The sequence below is a fragment of the Amblyomma mixtum genome, chromosome 2 (genome assembly GCF_055824585.1).
Source record: "Amblyomma mixtum isolate Tamu chromosome 2, ASM5582458v1, whole genome shotgun sequence".
Classification (NCBI taxonomy): Eukaryota; Metazoa; Arthropoda; class Arachnida; order Ixodida; family Ixodidae; genus Amblyomma; species Amblyomma mixtum.
This window is the reverse complement of record NC_143013.1, coordinates 239,094,863-239,115,369: the sequence shown is the minus strand read 5'-3', so window position 1 is coordinate 239,115,369 and position 20,507 is coordinate 239,094,863. Positions and strand designations below refer to the sequence as shown.

Sequence of the window (20,507 nt, the reverse complement as noted above, 5' to 3'; positions counted from 1 at the left end):
AAGTTTATTCTTACATTGAAGTTTACTCGCAGCCACGGAGTAGGAAGCTCTACTATAAGAGTTTCGTGATGTTCATATAAGCACATGTAGTCTGGATGAATGTTGGACCAGTTTAGCTCTTTCTTCGTTCCACGTAGTGCACCTCGTGAGTTTGCGAACTAAATGAGGGATGGCGCATGGAGTGGCATGACGCCGTATATGGATGAGTAAAATATGTAGGGTGGTCTGAACTTTCTTAATAAGCAGCGTTAAATCAGTTGTTACAATATGCAACAAACCTGCGTCGTAAGGCGGCTCTTCTTTGACACGTTCCTCTGCGCATAGCTTTCGCTGTGACATCGCAACAGCCCGTACTGCTGCTGCAGAGCTTTCTTTTACTCTCAAAGGTACTAGGTAGGGATCCGAAGTTAATTCGATATGGACACGCATGCTAACTGTGACGTGGGTCTCTGAGAAGCCGCGTCGACAACGGCGTATGTCTTCAAGCAACCTGTGTACGAGTACATTCTACCCACTGCATTTCTCTGGCAGCCACTATACTTCCATTTGGTAGACATTCACTTATTGCTTCATTTTGCCAATTTCAATGTTAGTAAAAGACGTCTTCTGTATTTATTTATTTATTTGTTTGTTTATTACCTGCATCGCCTGTTTCAGGCATTACAGCAGGCGAGACATCATAGTAACAAAAATCAGTTCGAAATCACATGCGCAAAACGTGGTAAAAAGCATCATTTGCTAGCACTGAAACAACATTCGGTGGCAAAGCATTCCAGTCTCTAATCTTACGCGCAAAAGAAGACAAACGCAAGACGTCACTTTTAAAAGAAAGTGCAGGAACTTGCAGAGAGTGGTCACGCCTTTTTGATATTTAAGAATGAGGATTTATGAATAGATCTCTACTTAGACCGGTTTTACAGTGGTGTATATTGTCACAGAAGCAGGTAGGCAGGTTTGTATTTGCCACAACGTCCAAGCGCCAGCGGGAACGTCCCGGCCGGCTAACCGACTAGCGAGCGAGCTCACGGGCGAAGAAGAGCGCGCGCCAGCCTCCTGAGCGCGACTACTAGGCGGCGCCAGTAATGCGTTGCGGCATTGCCCCTCCCGGTGGAAAAAGCATCGTCCCGATGCTGCGTGGCGAGGTCAAGCAGAACCGTAGGCTTGACCTAGCGGGCGTGGAAGGGCTTCATCCTGGCAACGTGCACGACTTCCGATTGTGTTCGTCGTCGGGACGTACGAACAGTTCCTTGCGGAATCACTTCGTAGGTGACGTCGCTGAGTTTGCGCAGCACTTCGTACGGGCCGAAGTAGCGGCGCAGAAGCTTCTCGGAGCGACCCCGCTGGCGAACAGGAACCCACACCCAGACTTTATCGCCAGGGTTGTAAATTACCTCCCTGTGACGAAGGTTATAGCGTTGAGCGTCTTTAACCTGCTGCGTCCGGAGTCTCGTTCGAGCAAGCTGACGGGCGGCCTCAGCGTGCTGGACGAATTGGTCAGCGCCGGCAACTGATGGAAGGGCGACATCGGGCAGTAACATTGCATCCAGCATGGTAACGGCTTCGCGACCGTACACCAAACGAAACGGGGTGAAGCGGGTCGTTTCCTGGACTGCGGTATTATACGCAAATGTTGCATACGGTAGTACCTGGTCCCAGTTCTTATGGTCTTCGTCGACGTACATTGAAAGCATATCGGCGATGGTCTTATTCAGTCGCTCAGTAAGGCCATTCGTCTGAGGATGGTAAGCTGTTGTTCTGCGATGACAAGTGCCACTGAGCCGCATAACTTCCTGGGTGAGAGCTGAAGTAAATGCAGTGCCTCTGTCAGTTAAAACTACCGCAGGGGCACCATGACGGAGGACTAGGTTAAAGATGAAAAAGTTCGCAATATCAGTAGAAGTGCCGCTGGGAAGAGCTTTGGTTTCACAATAACGGGTGAGGTAATCAGTGGCGACTATAATGTAGCGTTTGCCCAAAGATGACGTAGGAAACGGCCCGAGCAAGTCCATACCGACTTGGTGAAAGGGTACTCGAGGAGGACCAATAGGCTGCAGCAGACCGGCCGGCTTGACAGGCGGCGTCTTCCGACGTTGGCAATCACGGCACGTCTTAACATAGCGCTGGACAATAGCAGCAAGCTTGGGCCAGTAGTATTTTTGTCGTACGCGAGCCAAGGTCCGTGAGAAACCGAGATGGCCGGCAGAAAGCTCGTCGTGGCATGCCTGCAAAACGTCGGGACGCAGCGGAGTTGGGACCACCAGCAGGTACTGAGTGTCTGTGGAAGCGTAGTTTTTTCTTGTAAAGGACGCCGTCCCGCAAGCAGAACGACGACAGGCCACGCGTAAAAAGGCGAGGTGGCGATGAGGCGGCTCCCTCGAGGTAATCGATGAGGGGCCGCAGTTCGGTGTCATCTCGCTGTTGTTGAGCGAGATCAGGCGTCGTGAGAGCGCCGAGAAAAACGGAGTCATCTGTTTCAGGTGAAGAACACGGGATAGGGGCTCGGGATAGACAGTCAGCGTCACTGTGTTTCTTGCCGGACTTGTACACAATAGTGACGTCGAACTCCTGCAAGCGGAGACTCCAGCGGGCTAAGCGGCCAGAAGGATCTTTAAGGTTGGCTAGCCAGCAGAGAGAGTGGTGATCACTGACCACTCTAAACGGCCGACCATACAAATACGGCCGAAATTTTGTCACCGCCCAGAAAATTGCAAGGCACTCCTTTTCGGTAGTAGAATAATTCGCTTCGGCACGAGAGAGGGTGCGACTGGCGTAAGCAATGACCCGCTCAGCGCCATCTTGCCACTGAACGAGAACTGCTCCGAGGCCAACGTTACTGGCGTCGGTATGCAATGCTGTATCCGCCTCCTCGTCGAAGTGGCCAAGTATGGGCGTTGTTTGGAGGCGTGTGCGAAGCTCCTCGAAAGCCCTTTGCTGCTCGTCGGCCCAGATGAAAGGTTGGTCGTCCTTTGTTAGACGAGTCAGTGGTTCGGCTATCCGGGAGAAGTCATGGACAAAGCGTCTGTAATAGGCACATAGGCCCAAAAACCGTCGAACAGAACTTTTATCAGTAGGAGTCGGGAAAGCAGCTACGGCAGCCGTCTTGTCTGGATCAGGGCTAATACCCTCAGCGCTGACGACATGGCCCAGAAACTTCAGCTGTTGGAATGCAAAGTGGCATTTTTCCGGTTTTAGTGAGAGGCCGGCCGCGCGGATGGCATTTAGGACGGCCGTCAAGCGCTTGAGATGCTCGTCGTAAGTCGCAGAGAAAATGACGACGTCGTCAAGGTAGACGAGGCACGTCTGCCATTTGAGGCCGGCTAGGACAGTGTCCATAATTCTTTGGAAGGTCGCGGGGGCGGAGCACAAACCAAAGGGAAGCACCTTAAATTCGTAGAGGCCGTCAGGAGTAATGAACGCGGTCTTTTCACGATCACGTTCATCGACTTCGATCTGCCAATAGCCACTGCGTAGGTCGAGCGATGAAAAGTATCGGGCATGGCGGAGTCGGTCGAACGAGTCGTCGGTTCGAGGCAGTGGGTAGACGTCTTTTTTTGTAATTTTGTTGAGCCTCCTGTAGTCGACGCAGAATCTGAGTGTTCCATCCTTTTTAGCGACCAGCACAACAGGTGAGGCCCATGGGCTTGTGGACGGTTGGATCACATCATCGCGAAGCATTTTATCAACTTGCGCCCGAATAGCCTCGCGCTCCTTAGTCGACACTCGGTAGGGGTGTTGGCGAATAGGGCGTTCGGTGGGGTCAACTATAATGCGATGCTTTGCTACTGACGTCTGTCCCACCTTGGACGTGACAGCAAAGCAGTCATGGTAAGAGTCAAGAATTGCTTGAAGGCGGCGTTTCCGGTCAAAAGGCAAAGCAGGATTCACGTCAGTTCGAACTGTATGGGCAGTGCTCTCGGGAGGGTTCTTGTTGAGCAACGATAGGGCGCAGTGGGCTGATGGCTCGCCGACTTCATCAAAATAGGCGATGGCTGCCCCTTGCGGTAAATGGCGGTATTCGGCGCTAAAGTTCGTTAAAAGCAGTTCAGGGGCGCTATGCCGGAAGGCCCGAGTTTGGCGCTCGCCCGAGTTTCATCCGAGTTTGCGATGACGGCAGTCAGTGAACGAAGATAGCGCGGAACGTGCGCAGGCAGCGGACGATAAAATGTAGAGATAAAGCCACGTAAAGGCGATACAAGCGCACCCTGCGCGCCTGTTTCACACTTCAAACACAATACACTGCGCAATACCAGGCCGCAGCGCTACCTGAAGTTATCAGCGCCATATCAGCAATCGCGAAATAGTGACTTCTCTGCTATCTATCTGCACACTAGCCGCCAGCTGTTTGACACGCCTTTTCGGGCGTGTCAAAGGCGTGTCTTCTCTTTCAGGCTCTATCTGTCTCTCCATTTCCGAAGACGAACAGTGTGCACTAGGTGCACTCTTGTATCAACCCTTTCTCTTCTCTTGAATACGTTAAAAGGCAACAGATGATATTATGAACATTTTGTTCATTTCCAAATGTATTTTAAAATCTGAATCCAATGAAGCGTTGTTGAAAAGCATAGCTTTAGGAAATTAACAAAGATTTGACACTTTCTGCCGCTAGTGGCGATAGTGAGGCCATTGCTTGCAGTGTGGCTTGCATACGAACTAGAGCGGCAGCCCACCGTGTCGAAAACGAGAGAGCTCCTGCGCTGACACGCCGCCGGTAGCGCTGCCTTCGACTGGAAAGACTGGGCAACTACTACACGCTGAATCTGTCTTATTTTTCGGTCATTGCGATAATATATTTTATTGTGTCGTATATCAAAATATAACAGTCATGCATCTTCTGGCTTGCATTATAAACAAAAGAAAGAAACTGAACTTCACTGCACCCCCGCGTCACTTCTGCTCTCTGCAGTGACCTCAGGTGGAGCTCTCCGCTGCTACGGCCGCTGCCGCACCCCGCTATGGCCAACCATTGCTTTTAGTACGCTCTTGGCAAATCTCAGCGGTAGAAATTGGCCGTGCGAGCGGCTGTGATGCGGTGTGAGAAAAAAAAATGCTGTTTGGCTCTATTCAATGATTCATTACGTATGCCTGTTGTGTGTGACGCCTCTTTAGTGCACTGCGGATGCGAAGAGCGTGCTACCCAGCGACACAACTCATCCCATGTCATCAGGCGCTGACTAAAAGCTGTGAAGGGGGTGGCGCGCGTATCTGCGTAGTATTTGATAACGTCGCGCACTTCAAGGTTTTGCGGACTTATTTGGTCACTAAAGTCGATCGCCGTTGTATACCGCAGGGACATCGCATTAATATCATTCGGGCAGGTGAGGGATCTTGTTTTTAATAATGGAATCGGACTTATAACAGAGAAAGGTGTTACGGTTGTGAAGTACGCAGTGCTTGCGTGCTGGAAATTACAAACACTTTATTGCACTGGGTCTGGAGCAGCGATCGTTCGTCGATCCCAGATGTGTTTGCCACATTGATGCTGAGCTTTATCACCGATGAAAGGACGGCCAAGCCAAACACCTGTGATGCGATGTTGTTGGAGTAGGAAGTGCTCCAAGCACCGGTTCGTCGTCGTGCTCCGTTTTTGACGCCTTGCAAGCAGGTGTGACGCGCCTTCAGCGTTGTGCTGTGTCTTACGTAGTTGCAACAGGCTATAGTGTTGTGCAATCTTGGTGTGCGAGCGAAGAAATCGGCGGCTTTCGCCACGTTGCGTGTCCTTCGCAGAGGTGCTTAGATTTATCAGCGATGACGTCCGTTTTGACTGTTATATTTCGATGGTCAACATCGTCGATGTCTGTCAGTAATCAGCAAAGCCGCGCAGCATACCTGTAGCCGGCAGGGATGTTGGGAGTGGTCCACCCATAGCGCGTACGCCTATAATTTATGTACGGCACGCCGGGGGCGTGACCAATGGTTTTGATTGACAGGTGAACTCGGAGCTAAACTCGTGAACGGTAAAGTGCCCCGAATTCATCTCGGGACTGTCATGGCGGGAGCAGCAGCAGCCTGGGTTATCGCTTCCTCTGACGGCAAATGTCAGTACGGCCGGCTGGACCCGTTTACTGCCTTGGCCGACGACGAATTCCAGTGACATTTTCGCCTCTCCAAAAAATCGGTACGATGTAAATAGTTAGGCGACGACCGACGCCTGCGGAGAGTGCGTACCGGGCTTCATTCGCTTTCGGTCGAAGAGCAAGTACTCTGCGCCCTCCGGTTCTTCGCGACCGGGAGCTTCCAGGGGAGCGTCGGTGCAGACCGCTTTATTGGACGCCAATAAAGCACTGTGAGCCGCTCTGTGAGGGACGTCTCCGACGCGCTTATCGACGCGGCTGTGCAGAAGCGGTGGCTCGCTTTGCCCACGACTGCGGCCGAGCGTGCGTATGTTGAGAAGCGTTTCCTTCTGCGCGGCGGCATCACAGACGTCGCATGGGATGCGTCCACGGGACCTACATTGGCGTAAAGGCCCCTTCGAAGTCCAGCCCTGACATGGTGAAGGCCAACTATTTCACGAGGAAGGCACATTATGCATTGAACATTGCAATCAGTGAAAAATAATTGTTCTCGCCAAGCCCTTTGGGCTACTCTACAGCACAGTGCCAAAGTCGGTCCCAGACTCTTTTGGCGAAGACTGGATCCGCCGCTCACCGGTTCCACAGAACAATTCATAACATGCCAGGTACCTTAAGAAAGCCCCCCCCCCCCAAAAAAAAAAAAAAAAAGATGCCCAGGCTTAGCTTGGTTAAGCCAAGAATGCGTTGCATATTGCGCGGTCTTTTTTTTTTGAGGGCGAGGTATTGCTTTGCGGCACTCGATTTTCTCGGCAAGACGTCACGCGCCGGCGCAGCGCCCCTAGCGGGAGGAGCGGGAGTCAGGTGGTGGCTGCGGCCGCGCGCGACCGCGCGAGTTGGGGCCCAGCTTTTCCTCCGGCTGTCGTGACGTCACGTCACGTGGTTGCTCTCAAGGTCAATGGTGGCTGCCCGGCCGCGCCCAAGGGCTGAACTGAGTGATTGCAATATGCAACGCATAAAAGTGGGCTCCTCGGCAACGGCGAAATCGAAAGTTGCAGATGGCCACTTGTTAATCGGGCCACTGCAGAGCACTCATGCTAATTAATTAAATCCGACGAATGAATGTCATCTTTCGCACAAACCTCTCACTTGCATCTAAAAAGTATAGTCACAATGTTGCAGAATCGGGAAGATAACCGCCACTGCTGACCAAAAGCCGGTGCGATCTCATTGACAACGAATTTCGGACAGCTCACATTAACGCGGTATGCATGTAATGAGCAGATGCATGCAGTTCATTTCAGAACACGGCATAATATTCAAGCGATTCTGAAAAAAACGAGTTTTCTCATTCAACTAACGCGAAATTCAACTTGCGATGAAAAAAAATGTGCGAAAAAAAAAGTTTCACCATGCGGGATTTGAACCCACGCGCTCCCATTGCCTGTCGACTCTCCGGAGCGACGCGTTAGACCACACGGCCACAGAACAGCGCGGAGTGATACACCTCTCTGTATTTTATTTTGTGGACTACTTCCGTAGCTTTCACAGCGTTGCACGTGTGCTTTGTCGCCATTGGCAGTCAGCTCATGACAGGACCGTTGCGTTGGTGGCGTTCCCTCGCGGTACAAAGCAAAATTTAATAATGCATAAATCACTCCAAAGCGCTTTAAATCCAAATCTTGCACACTATAAAATGCTTATAAAGGTGTATTAAGTGCATTATAAAATTCAACAAACCTCGAATGTCTAACTGCACACGCAGTGCACTTGGTGGAGCGACACACAAATGAAAAGTGCACCGGCGGTTGGCTCACGTGACCCGTTCTTTGTAGACCGCCCAAGAAGCCGATGAGGTGGCGCCGATGTGATGATAAAGCACGGAATATATCCAGATAACCCAATGAAGCTGCAGGCGTGACGAGGGTGGGATTTTGTCTTGCTACCATTAGATCACTCATCTGAGGGCGTCGCCAGAGCTCGGGAAGATTCCGAGTTTCAGCAAACTCGGGCCTTCCAGCATAGCGCCCCAGTTCGGTTATTACTCAAGGAAAAGACCCCACGAGCGACGCAGACTTGTAGGCTCAACAATAAATTCACATTAATTTCCGCGAGGCCTTGAAGGGCGGGAGGGTTGTCGCAGTGCACTTTAACAAACATGCTGGTGCGTGGAGGTAGCGTGACATGGTCATCGCATACCCGGAAAACTTGTCTGTCTGCTGTGTTGTCGTCGGAAACTGCGCGCTGGGTCGAAAAAGTCACCATGAGGTCACGGAGGTCGATGATTGCGCCGTTTTCTCGAAGAAAATCAAGACCGAGGATCAGGTCCTTGGAGCACTCCGCCAGCACAGCAAAGCAACAAGAGAAAGTTACGTGGCGAATCTCGACTCGGGCAGAGCACACTCCTAGCGGCGTCAGCACATGCCCTCCGGTTGTCCTTATCGGCGCGCCGTGCCAAGGAGTCAGGACTTTGCGTAGGATTGTAGCAAGGCCACGACTCATAACGCAAAAATCAGCGCCCGTATCTACAAGGGCAGTCGTATGGTGGTTGTCAACGGCGATCGGTATCTCAGCGGAAAGAAGCTCACCGTCGACGAAGTGCGCCGTATCACGGATCGTCGGACTGACGGGTCGTTCAGTGCGTCGAAGTGCGGCGTCGAAGGTAAGCTTCTGTGATCGTCGGGAGGTCGTCGGACTCGTTGGTCGTTCGGTGCGTCGATTGGGGGCGTCGGAGGAAAACTGCGGCGATCGTCGGAAAGTGGTCGGACTGCTGGTCGGTGTGGGGGGTCGGAGGTCGGAATGTTTGATCGAATCAGCGAATGGAGGATCTTGGTCGTAGTGCTCATCGACGGCGGCTCTACCTCCGAGAGTCGCCGTCCTCAGTTTTCCCGGCGCGGACTTGGGGACTGCCTGAAGGAAGTACGCCGGTTGGGGGAAAACTGTCGCGGCGATGGCGACCTGGACTGGCGTAGCGGTGGGGACGCAGGTGGGACGTTGGCGCTGAGGTACTGGTCGATGTCCCGAGGTCGTTCACCATAGCGCGGCCGAGGGGCATCCGGTGAGAATCCGCGCAAGCCCATCTGACGGTATGGACAGTGGCGCAGTACGTGTCCGGCTTCGCCGCAGTGGAAGCACAGCGGTAGATTGTTCGGCGTACGCCACACGTGTGCTTTGCGAACGGGCGGTCGAGTGTCGGGCGCATCAGCCGGAGCTGGATGTCGGGGTGCAGGACGGACGAGAGGGGCGGGCCTGTAGGGTGCCGGCGGTGCTGGCGCAGGGGTACGCAACGCGTCGCTGTAGGACATGACGTGCGGCGCAGGCGGCTGGGGGGATGGCATTGATGGCACTGCTTGCCGGAGCTCTTCACGTATAACATCCGAGATGCCGCCAACACGCGGGTGTTGCTCGAGAAAGGGCATCTTTTGCAGTTCTTCACGTACGATGCTTCGGACAAGCTCGCGAAGGGCGCCACTATCGTTGCCGTTCATCGGCAAGCGGAAGTCCACAGCAGTGATGTTCGCAGAACGATCAAATTGCACAAATCGCTGTTGTAGGGCACGCTCCATACTTGTCGCCTCCTTCTTAAAATCAGCCACAGTACATGGAGGGTCACGCACAAGGCCGACAAAGATCTGTTCTTTAACGCCACGCATAAGATGGCGCACCTTCTTTGCCTCCGACATGGACGGATCCGCGCGGTTGAAAAGCCGAGTCATTTCTTCTACAAACATGGCGACGCTCTCATTGGGCCGCTGCGCTCGGGACTGTAGAGCCAGTTCAGCCATCTCTTTTCTTGCGTCGTTGCCGAATGTGCTGAGCAGCTTTTGCCGGCAATCTTGCCAGGTGGTGATGGTAGCCTCGTGGTTTTCGAACCACATCTTGGCGGCGTCTTCAAGTGAAAAATAAATGTTCCGCAACTTTCGCTCCTCGTCCCACGCATTAAACGCAGCGACCCGGTCGTAGTTGGTCAACCAGTCCTCAACATCCTCAAATTTGTCGCCATGCAACGGCGTGGGCATACGCGGAGCATGGAAGAACAGCGGCTGGGCACTTACTGGAAGGTGAACCGGCTGGCTTGCCTCTGTAGTCGTCATGGTTCGCGGTAAGGAAAGAAGGGGGCCACACTCGGGAGCTAAGCCTCTCAAGCGGCGGCTGGCCTTGTGCACAGGTGTGTCCACGGCGTGTAGCTGGGCTTCGGAGGCACCCAAAAGCTCTTCGGACATGGGATGTACCCAGCAAGCTCCACCAAAAATGTCACAGAAGCAGGTAGGCAGGTTTGTATTTGCCACAACGTCCAAGCGCCAGCGGAAACGTCCCGGCCGGCTAACCGACTAGCGAGCGAGCTCACGGGCGAAGAAGAGCGCGCGCCAGCCTCCTGAGCGCGACTACTAGGCGGCGCCAGTAATGCGTTGCGGCAATATTATGTAAAAATTTTTACCTCAAATTTTTCCTGCGCTCCATCAGCTCCTGCCAGTTGAGTTTGGTTGCAATTTCTCGGACACTAACATTTCTGCTCCAATTACCGCAAACAAACCTCACTGCCCTGTTTTGTATCTTCTCAATTGCGTCAATAATTTCGCCAGTATACGTGTCCCAGCACACGCAAGCGTATTCTAATAACGAGCGGACATTAGTAAAATATAACTTTTCTTTGAGACAACTTGGCAGCTGACTAAAATTGCGTCTTAGAATCCCAACACCCGAGCACCTGCAGTCTTTACGCAGTTAATGTGTTTTGCCCATCTAAGATCTGACGTAAAAAGAACTCCCAGGTATTGATGTTCTCAAACGCTTTTTAAATCTGTGCTACCTAATCGATAAGTGTTTATTTGATATGACCTCTTTCTTGTAAAAGTGATGTGTACACACTTTTCAACATTAAGAGATATCTTCCATTTATTGCACCATTCCAGTACTATATCCAGATGATTTGGCAAGCGCTCATGATCATGTGCATTATCAATCACTCTGTAGACCACGCAGTCGTCAGCAAACATTTCGAAAGATGACTGAATACCTTCAGCAATATCATTTATAAAAAGTAAAAACAAAAGAGGACCCGAAATTGAACCCTGGGGCACTTCCGAAGTCTCATCAACATAAGCAGATGAACAACCATTAACCACCAGGGTCTCCTGTGTTTGGGAAAGATACTCGGCAATCGACATAATGATACTTTTTTTAAGCTTATACGTTCGCAATTTGGAGACGAGAAGGTAATGAGGAACAGCGTCAATGCTTTCCTGAAGTAAAAAAAAAATACGATCAGTTGGTTGCCCTTTGTCGATAGCTACTGCGAAGTCATTTGTAAATTCAACCAGTTGCGTTGAACAAGAAAACCCTTGACGGAATCCATGTTGACTAGGATAAATAACACTATACTCGGCAAGATGAGACATAATGCAACTATAAACAATATGTTCCATTGTTTTGCACACTACACTTGTTAGTGACACCAGTCTGTAGTTCTCCACGTGGTTTTTTGGTCCCTTCTTATGCACGGGATCAACACGCGCCATCTTCCAGTCATTAGGTAGTGCAGTTTCGACCAAACTCTTTTGGAATAAAAGCAGAAAATATTGGGACAATATCACTGAACATTTACAAATTAATGCAACTGGAATGTCGTCTGGACCACATGCCTTGTTTGCTTTAATGCCATCCAAAAGTTTTCGAATACCCATCACGCTAAAATTGACTTCTGTCATTAAATCTACTTCAATCTGGGAAGCCACTTAAACCATACGCAAGTAGCTCTGATTGAAAACTGAAGAAAAGTAACTACTGAACAGCTCAGCCTTTTGTGCATCATCATTAACTATTATTCCATGATCTATTAGCAGGGGGATAGAGACACTGTCTTTACCATTGCGTCTAACAAATCTTAAGAATTATTCTTGATTTTCAACTAGCTTCAGTCCAAGGTCCTGAATATAGGATACCTTTGCCGAAATGGCCATGTTTAGGAATTCGCGTTAGTGTTTATTAAGCTTAAGGCGTGCTCTAGCGCAGCCGGTCCGTTTTGTATTGCGATACGCACGCCGCACTCTGCAAAAAAAAATACGCAGTTTTTTATTACACCATGGTTTGTCTCTGGATCGCCTGCTTGACAAGACTCCTGTCCGGATGAAAGTTTCGCTGAATGTAAACAGCTTCTCTTTAAGGACGTTGCATAGCTGTTCAGTGCTGAGGGCGTCTGCTAGCGTACCAAACGTTGGATAAAACAACTCAAGGGCTGAGCTAATCGCATCAATGTTGCCAGCACTGTAAACGTACACTTTTCTAGGCAAGACGTGCACATTTGATACAAAACTCGGAGTATTGCAGAACATTAAATTAAGCACATGACCGGTGCCATCGTTTCATGATGGCATGCAAACATTTTTCTGAAACCTATTTTCACGAAGAAAGTAAAAAAAAAAACGGAATATAAACTACCAGAAGCAGTAGTTCTGGGATCATTGTTTAACCCGGCAAATTCGGGCAGGTTGAAGCCCCCCCTAAAAAAAATGTGGTCACATTTAATGGTCTCGACTACCTGCGACAGTTTGAGAATCTGTTCGTAGGTTGCATTCGGAGGTCGGTAGTATGACTCAATGGCAAGTGTTTTGCCATTTGCTAAGCGTTATTTACAAAAAACCGACTCAATCTCAGTAGCACTGCTATCCAATAATACACATGGTACACCGCGGTGTACCAGTACAAACACCCCGCCTCCTCTTCTATTTCTATCACCAAGGGCACTAATGAATAGAGTCAAACAAAACAAGCGTCTGTCACAATTTCTCATGCAGCCTAGCGCTCCCGATCGCTAGGAATCGGGTAGTCCAAATACCCATGAATAACCTCTTGAAATCATGGAATCAGGATCATAGTATTCAGTTCATCTTCCTCAATAACACCTTTTACTGACTTTGAAACAAAATCGGGCATGCCCTCGGTCTGCTTTAACATTTTTACCATGCCTTCCTTCTTCGCAGGCTCTGGATCAGGCATTGTGGCCGTAGCAGTCACAGTGCTCCTCATGAGGTACTTCTACAAGTACAGAGCAACCGCCACAGGAATTCGTTACGCCGGAAACTCCCTTTCGTCGCTTATCTACCCTCCTCTGCTCTCTCAGCTGTATGCGACCTTTTCCTTCCGTCAGATGTTTGTGATTGTGGGTGCCATTGGTCTGAACCTTACACCCCTTCTGTACGCACTTAGACAGCCTGCCTTGAGGCCGAAGTTGTTCTCTGAAAAGAAGGAAGAATTCATCAAAGCTTCGCAACATAAAACACGACCTAGAGCTGAAAAGGTCGGGAACGCTTTTAGAGTGAATACAAAAGACTCAAACGGTCAAGGACCTGATCGTGTGGCAGAAACCGAAGACAGAGCCTTTGAAAACCATGCAAGCGCGGACAGAAGCTCAAAAATTGCAATTTTCGTCTCTAACCCGACAGCTGCATCCAGAAAAATTAAACAGTGCCAACAGTCGGTGGCAGTAATTAGCTCCCTTCTCGCTCAGCAAAACTTTAATCCCGAAAGATGCACCACTGACCTCAATTCTAAATCAAAGTCCGAAAATGAAGCCCGTGAGGAGGAAGGCAAACCACCGCCGCTATCGACGCTTTTTGTCAGGCCGGCGTACTGGGTTGTCGTATTCGGTGTTGCTTTGGTCAACTACTCCGATCACCTCTTTTTGGCGACCATCGTGGACTCGGCACTAGACCGCGGGGCAACCTCCTTCGAGGCTGACATGTCAACGGTGTGCACGGTGCCGTCGCAGCTGTTCGGCCGCACGCTACTTCCCTTCTTGGCGGACGCTGGCTTTGCCAACCGTACCACACTCGCAGGCGCTTGCTATCTTCTCTTCGCAGCCACTACTGCGCTGCTGAGCGTGACGCGAACGTTCAGTGCGTATGCTCTCTGCGCAGCAGTTGCGTGGGTATTCCTTGGCTGTCTTACGACCATGAAACACGTGGTCGCGGCAGACCACTTCGGCGTCGAGGCGGTGTCGGCGGCATGGGCCACCGCCGGCCTCCTCGTGGTGCCGATGCTGTTTTGCAATCCTGCAATACTGGGTGAGTCGCGCAATTGAAGCTCTGGAGAGCTCAGTGTTTCTTTTTCTGCGGTAAGTTGATTCATGAATCAACGCGGCCTACAATTGCGGCTCGATGGTCGGCGCGTAAATGCAGTTCTGCACATACTCGTTGAGAGCATCGGTGGCCTAGTGGTCGAGCATCCGACTCACATGCAGGAGGTGCGGGGTTCGATTCCCAGTACCGCGGGGTGCCCATCAATGGTAAAACGAGCACAAGCTTACCCTGGCCAGGTGTTCAGCTTATTCAGAGTGAAATTCTTGGGTAATGGGTCTGTGATCACTCCGTGAGCAAACGAAAAAACCTTGTGCCATGGCGCTATTTTGTTGCAGATGCCCTTGCGCCATAAAAATTCACAATCGTCATCATTCGTTGAGAGCTTTGCGAATACAAAATGAACGATGCGGAAAGCTGAGGGATAGCAAATTCACTAAATCAGAATTGCTGGCGCAAGTTTCCCTCACGCACTTGGCGCATTCTGTTTATATTACGCTTTGGTGTTCAGAAGCTTCCTGCAGACACTCGGAACTAGAGCATAGGCCACCGGCGTACACTGGGCAAATTGATAGTGTTAGTAAGAAAGTCGAAGGCGCGCATAGCTGGCTACCTCCGTAAGTGGAGACCTCAGTCACGTTTTAGCGACGTGGTGGTGGTGTCCATCTCCAAAAAACTATTTCCGCTCAGAATGTCGTGTTAGCAAAGCTAAACCGCCACCCATTGTTTAATTAAATTATGAGCCAACGCTTTATAGAGCGTCTCCGAAACGGCTTTCGAAGACCTGGATGGGCAGCTTTCGATGTAACTTAAGATGACAATATTCCTCGCTGTCTTTACCGCAAGGAAGTGGGAGCGTTGAAAGTGGTAAAACTGAGAGCCCGGATACAACTCATAACGCAAACTTAATAAAAAGTAGCTAAACAACAGCAGATTTTGTTGCGAAATGTGGTTGGCATGAAACACAGCCTTGTGGGCACAGTGGTAAAAATGGAAACAAGGCCTTTTCGGCAGATCAGTTGGCTTTTTTGAATGATGTGCGCTTGAGAGAAGCTCCGTAAACCAAGCTACGCCCCTCGCAGGCTCAGCCAATTTCGCACCACTGCGCAGCCCGCTTTAGGTGGTACCTTGCGCGAGGCATACACACTCATTCACCGCTGCGATCATGTGAAAGCATTGCTAATAGAAAAGGCCGCAGCTGCGGTTTTCCGCACTATAGAAGATGTGTTGTTTTACGGCGGAACTAAGCACTATCCCGTCAACAGAAGATGGCCGCCGCTGCTAACGGTACAATTGCGGAAAACGACATTGACCATCTTTAAAGCATGGGGGCACCATAATGCCCTGGCACCAGGCCGAGAGTGCACTGGTAGTTACTTTGTCGGTTGGTACCAGGGGGCAGCGAGGTGCTTCCCACAGCCGTGGCGGATGCCCGATGAACCCCGTAGAATTCAGCGCCATAAACGGGTCTTCTAGGTGGAGCTTCTTAATTGGTCGAGCACCTTGCCGCAGTGCATCTGTACCCATTTATGCCGGTGTGCTACCGCTAGGTCTACTCGGTGTTCCCTCCCACAGGCTAGACTGGGAGCTCCAATATTTGTGGACCTCCAGTGGCATGGACTTGAATTTGTTCGGAGCGCTGGAGGCCCACGATCGGGCAAGAGCCAGACCAATGATTTAGTTTTGTTTAGTTTATGGCGGTAAACGTCCCAGAGCGACTCAGTCTATGAGAGACGCCGCAATGAAGGTCTCCGGACATTGCGACCACGTGGGGTTCTTTAACGTGCACTGACATCGCACAGAACACGGGCCTCTAGAATTGCGCCTCCATCGTGTACACAGCCGAGGACCATAAGCACTGAGCCACCACGATTTCGTTTGTACCAACTTTACTGGTAGGTTCCCAGTGACATCTATTACAGGCGCCTCCCATGGCCACGGCGGACGTTCGAATCTGATTACCCTTATGGTGTTGGAGGTGCGCCCAATATCCTCTGTGGAAACAGAGCGAAGAGACACTATAGCTCCTTTTCTAGACACGAGCCCCTTAAAAGGCAAAAAAAAACAGGCATGGAACTTCTCTGCCCATTTTTATAATCTGTGAGCTTCCGGCGGCAGTGAGGAGATAGCCGAGCCCTCCCCGAATGCGAGGCGGATAACCTACCTCAAAGTCATTGCAGCAGTAGAAAGGTGACCAGCCGTACCACCGGCCGACCTCTCCTCCTTTTCCTGTCATTAAACATTCCAACGAGGAAATTTCTCACAACGAGCTGGGTCATCTGTTTCATTTGGGTCGTCTGTTTCACTTGTCGGCAGGGGCTTATTATTTTTATTTCCTTTTGGTTGCGCCAACCTATCGAATGTTTCATTTGTCAGTGACGGGATTTGAAGTCGCAGGTTCCTTTCCGGAGCAATAAACCCAAGGGTGGCGAGCACAGGGCCCGGCGATAGCATGCAGCCTTTAGTAGAAACTCGTACCAGTGCCGCCCGGCACCCAGCGGTTGATTAATGCGCGCAAGTTCGCCCCTGCCAAGAACTCGGCTCTTCTGGATTGAAATTCTTGCAAAAAGGATCTTGTACAGACAATCGCGTGGTTCGTTCCACCGTTAAACGACTGAAATCATCATCGTGCGGCACAGCTCTCTCGTGGAGCTGTTTTTACCTGGACGCGGCGAGTTTCACCCCGTCTTGTACCATTTTGGAGTCGTTTTTGCCCACATTACACGAGAATTTTAAGGCCTAAGTAACATTTCTGAAGCGTTGCACAGCTGCAGAGTCGGGTGCTAGGCAAAGGGTCAGCTAGTTCTCGATGTGTTGAACGGATCGCTAGGCCGCTTGCCACGAGATCGAACTCTCGACCTCCGGAAGCCGAGGGGAGAGTTCAGTCGCACCTAATAAGCAACAGATTTTGTCATGTATTTTGCGGATATGATCCAAACGCAAGCCTCTTTAAAAAAGAAGCTCATGGTTCACATTCAGGTTATCCACTTAATCGGTACCCAGCACGATGACTTCGTCTTGTGAATGTCGATTGCGTGAGACTGACAATTTGCCACGTATTGCTGTTACGCACATGTAATGGGGTTCGGTTTCATTCCAGGTACAAAGAATGGTGATTGTACAATGCTAGCCTTAGCGGATGTATTTAAGCGCAGAATTATACCTGAGTGCTGTATTCAAATTCAAATTCAAATTCAAATTCAAATTTATTTTAGCATCAACAATGATGTTACAGAACTCGTGATGCAACGGGGTGCTAGCAAAAAGCCTGTAACGGCTTGACAAAGGCTAGCACCCCGTTCACAAAGCAATACAGCAGGGGACAAAAAGTGATAGCGATATAAAGAAAAGCAATATATATATGGCGACGGCTTTACATAATCATAAAAACATGTCAAGTGATAGGGCTAACATTGCGGGTTCATAATTGTAAGTGTTAATGTCTTGGAGGTGACTTGGAGGTGTTATCAGAAGAGTTAAGAGCATGTGGTAGTGTGTACATCAGCATTTGGCGGCCATAGTTAGTACGGGTGTGAGGAATCTTCCATGTCTGACTGCTTCGTGTGCTATATGCTTTCGCAAACGGAGACAGGGTCGCAAGGTTTTCAAGGAAAGGGTCATTATTTAGATGAAAGGCATGATGACGTTTTAACAGAAGTGCATTGAACAGGTTTGGTAATGGTTGTAATCTAAGGTCATCAAAAAGAGGTTTTGTGTGGGCGTCATTGGGTTCATTTGAAATAATTCTTACAGCTTTTTTCTGCAGTCGATAGATTTTGGACAAGTTTGTGTACGTTGTGGTGCCCCATATCAAGTAGCAATACGATAATGTGGATGTGAAAAGGGAGTTATACAAAAGTAATTTAATGTGCTTAGGAAGAAAGTTACGAAAACGTGCAAGAATACCAACTATTCGGGATAGTTTGGAGTGAACGAGGTCAGTATGTGCGTTCCACTGCATATTCTCATAAAAAAGGACACCTAAGGTTTTTATTACTGGTACCACCTCTATGACTGAAAGACCAAGTCGCAGGACAATATTTGAATTAACTGGTTTATTTTTAGGGCGAAAAAGAACTGATTTTGTCTTCGAGACGTTTATAGTTAAGGAATTATTTAGACACCAAGTGTTCAATACATCAAGTACTGCATTCGCTTTCTTTACAAGCAGGGGTAAACTGTTATGGGAGAAAAATAAGCTTGTGTCATCGGCATAAATAACAAATGATGTATTTAAATCTATGTTAACAAGGTCATTAATATATAGGTTGAAAAGTAGTGGCCCGAGAATACTTCCCTGCGGAACGCCATGTAGCAATGGTTTGAAGCTGGAGCAAGAGTTACTTATGTGCACCCTTTGTTGGCGGTATTGTAGGTAGGATTTAATAAGAGAAAGGAAACAGCCTCTGAAACCATAATATTCCAATTTTGTTAATAGTGTAACGTGATTTATTTTGTCAAATGCCTTTGAATAGTCTATGAAAATTCCAAGTGAATACAATTGGTGTTCAAAGGCATTAAGAATGATTTCTTTTTGCACTAGCAAGGCGCTTTCTGTAGAGCGTTTTTTGGTGAACCCAAACTGATACGGTGTCAGGAAGGACCATCTACCACACCCTCTCTCTACCGAGGTGCCTTCGCAATGTTAGTTACACGCCACACGTGCCTTGCTGTGGGAACTCCGCGTGTTTTTTATTGTGGTCGACGGTAGTTTCGGAGTAGATTGCTTTAATCTACAGATTATCTCCGAGCTCTACCTATATACTTGCGGGTTTGCTCTGCATCATATCATATTGCTGTAATTAGTTGTGCCTTTCTGGGCCTATTTTGTAATTACTGGAGTGCTGGCCTTTTCGTCTACCATGCCTGTTGATACTTTTAGGTAAAGTATGCTTTATGTGCACGTGCCTGCAATTTGTTAAGCTTAAAATGATAACTATGCCTACGGTCCCTACGGCTTCTAGGAAAAGAAAGGGCATTTTGTGGGGTAAGATGAGGGCAACGAAACAGCGTGTGACGGGACTTCTTGTTGACTGTTGCATCGGACTCTATACATATAAAATCCAGCTGCGCGTGTCCAGCGCTGTTTTAGATAAAGAAGGATAAACTAGCCCAACAAACCACTTGGAGCTGGTGTGGCATCTCTGAACTGTTGTTGTTCGTTTGTCATTCAGGAATCTGCACTTTTCTTAAAAAAAGAAAGAGTTCCATTTTATCCACTTACTAACAAGATGATTTCACTTGATTTGCAGGTTTTTTCAGAGACAAGCAGGGCTCATACAACAACCTCTACTACTGCATTGCAAGTGCACACTTTATCATGAGCATTATGTTTTTCCTGTTGAGGTGGTCTACACTGAAGCTGCAGAAATCTTGGAAGATTGAGCATCAAAACAGAAAACCTGACTCCAATAGCAGCGAACTGCCCATCACCACCAATTGTATCTAATACTGACATAAATAACTTTCGCGAAGTTTTAACGGCCGTTGTATAAACTCTGAGAGTTTTGTTCTGCACTAATATATTTATTGTCTTAGCTAACATTGTATAAACAGGATTATTCTTTTACGCATCAGTTTTTGTTCCCACATTCTTTGCTACAAGTTTTTCTCCCATCTCCTCTTCAATGCTTATACGGCACTGAGGGATAAAATAAATGAAATATTAAAAAATAACAATAATGATAGTACTTTGTCACTCTTGTCAATATCGGTCGTGTGAAGATATGCTAAACTGCAATCTATCTGCCACACATGACGAAAAAACATGTATGTGCCGGATTTACGACTTGCTTGCGTGCATTTACCGATTTTATATTGCAGCTTACAGGCCTGTATATGTTTGATGCGCACGCAAGAAGAGGCGCTTTGATGTGATGTTATTCTGGGAGAATCACAGCGTTCTGTGCTAACTTACTGTGAAAAGAATGACGATTGCTACCTCACTCGAAAGAATTTTGGAGTCATGCATGCATCCTTACCAATAAGACAACAACCACTACGTGAAAGCAATTATGCCTCAGATATCTTTCGTTTTAAGCATTCTCATTCTTGTCTGATTTTTGCAGATACATTTCTGTGTAATACCTCTTAAGGCGGATGAACACATTTGCATTGTCACGAAGTAATGTTAGGAAACAAATGAAAAATAAATAAAGCATCTTTTTTGGAAAAAGAAAACCGTGTTGTGCGGAACTGACATCAAGGTCCCTCCCATTTCATTCTACGTTCAAGAACACATGTACAAGAATACAGATACATATAGCTTAATACAAAGCGAACACATGATTTTTCTAAGTAGCTTTAATAGTACATCACTAAAATTGCGTCTAGAGGTACTGAAGTAATAAGATGAGCTCAGGAAGAGCGCGATTCACCTAGACACACACACACAGAAACACGCATATATTTGTTTGTGTGTGTG

The 20,507-nt window shown here is 48.8% G+C and overlaps 1 protein-coding gene across 1 annotated transcript in view; it reads left to right on the top strand.

Moving 5' to 3' along the window:
- Positions 1-20,038, top strand: part of LOC149363092 (uncharacterized) — a 31,413-nt gene extending 11,375 nt beyond the window's left edge. The window contains exons 4-5 of the mRNA XM_089569878.1: positions 12,989-14,071; positions 19,336-20,038. Of these exons, the coding sequence (XP_089426004.1) occupies positions 12,989-14,071; positions 19,336-19,532 (1,280 nt within the window). The 3' untranslated portion in view covers positions 19,533-20,038. The remainder of the gene's footprint in view (positions 1-12,988; positions 14,072-19,335) is intronic.
- The last annotated feature ends 469 nt before the right edge of the window (positions 20,039-20,507 follow it).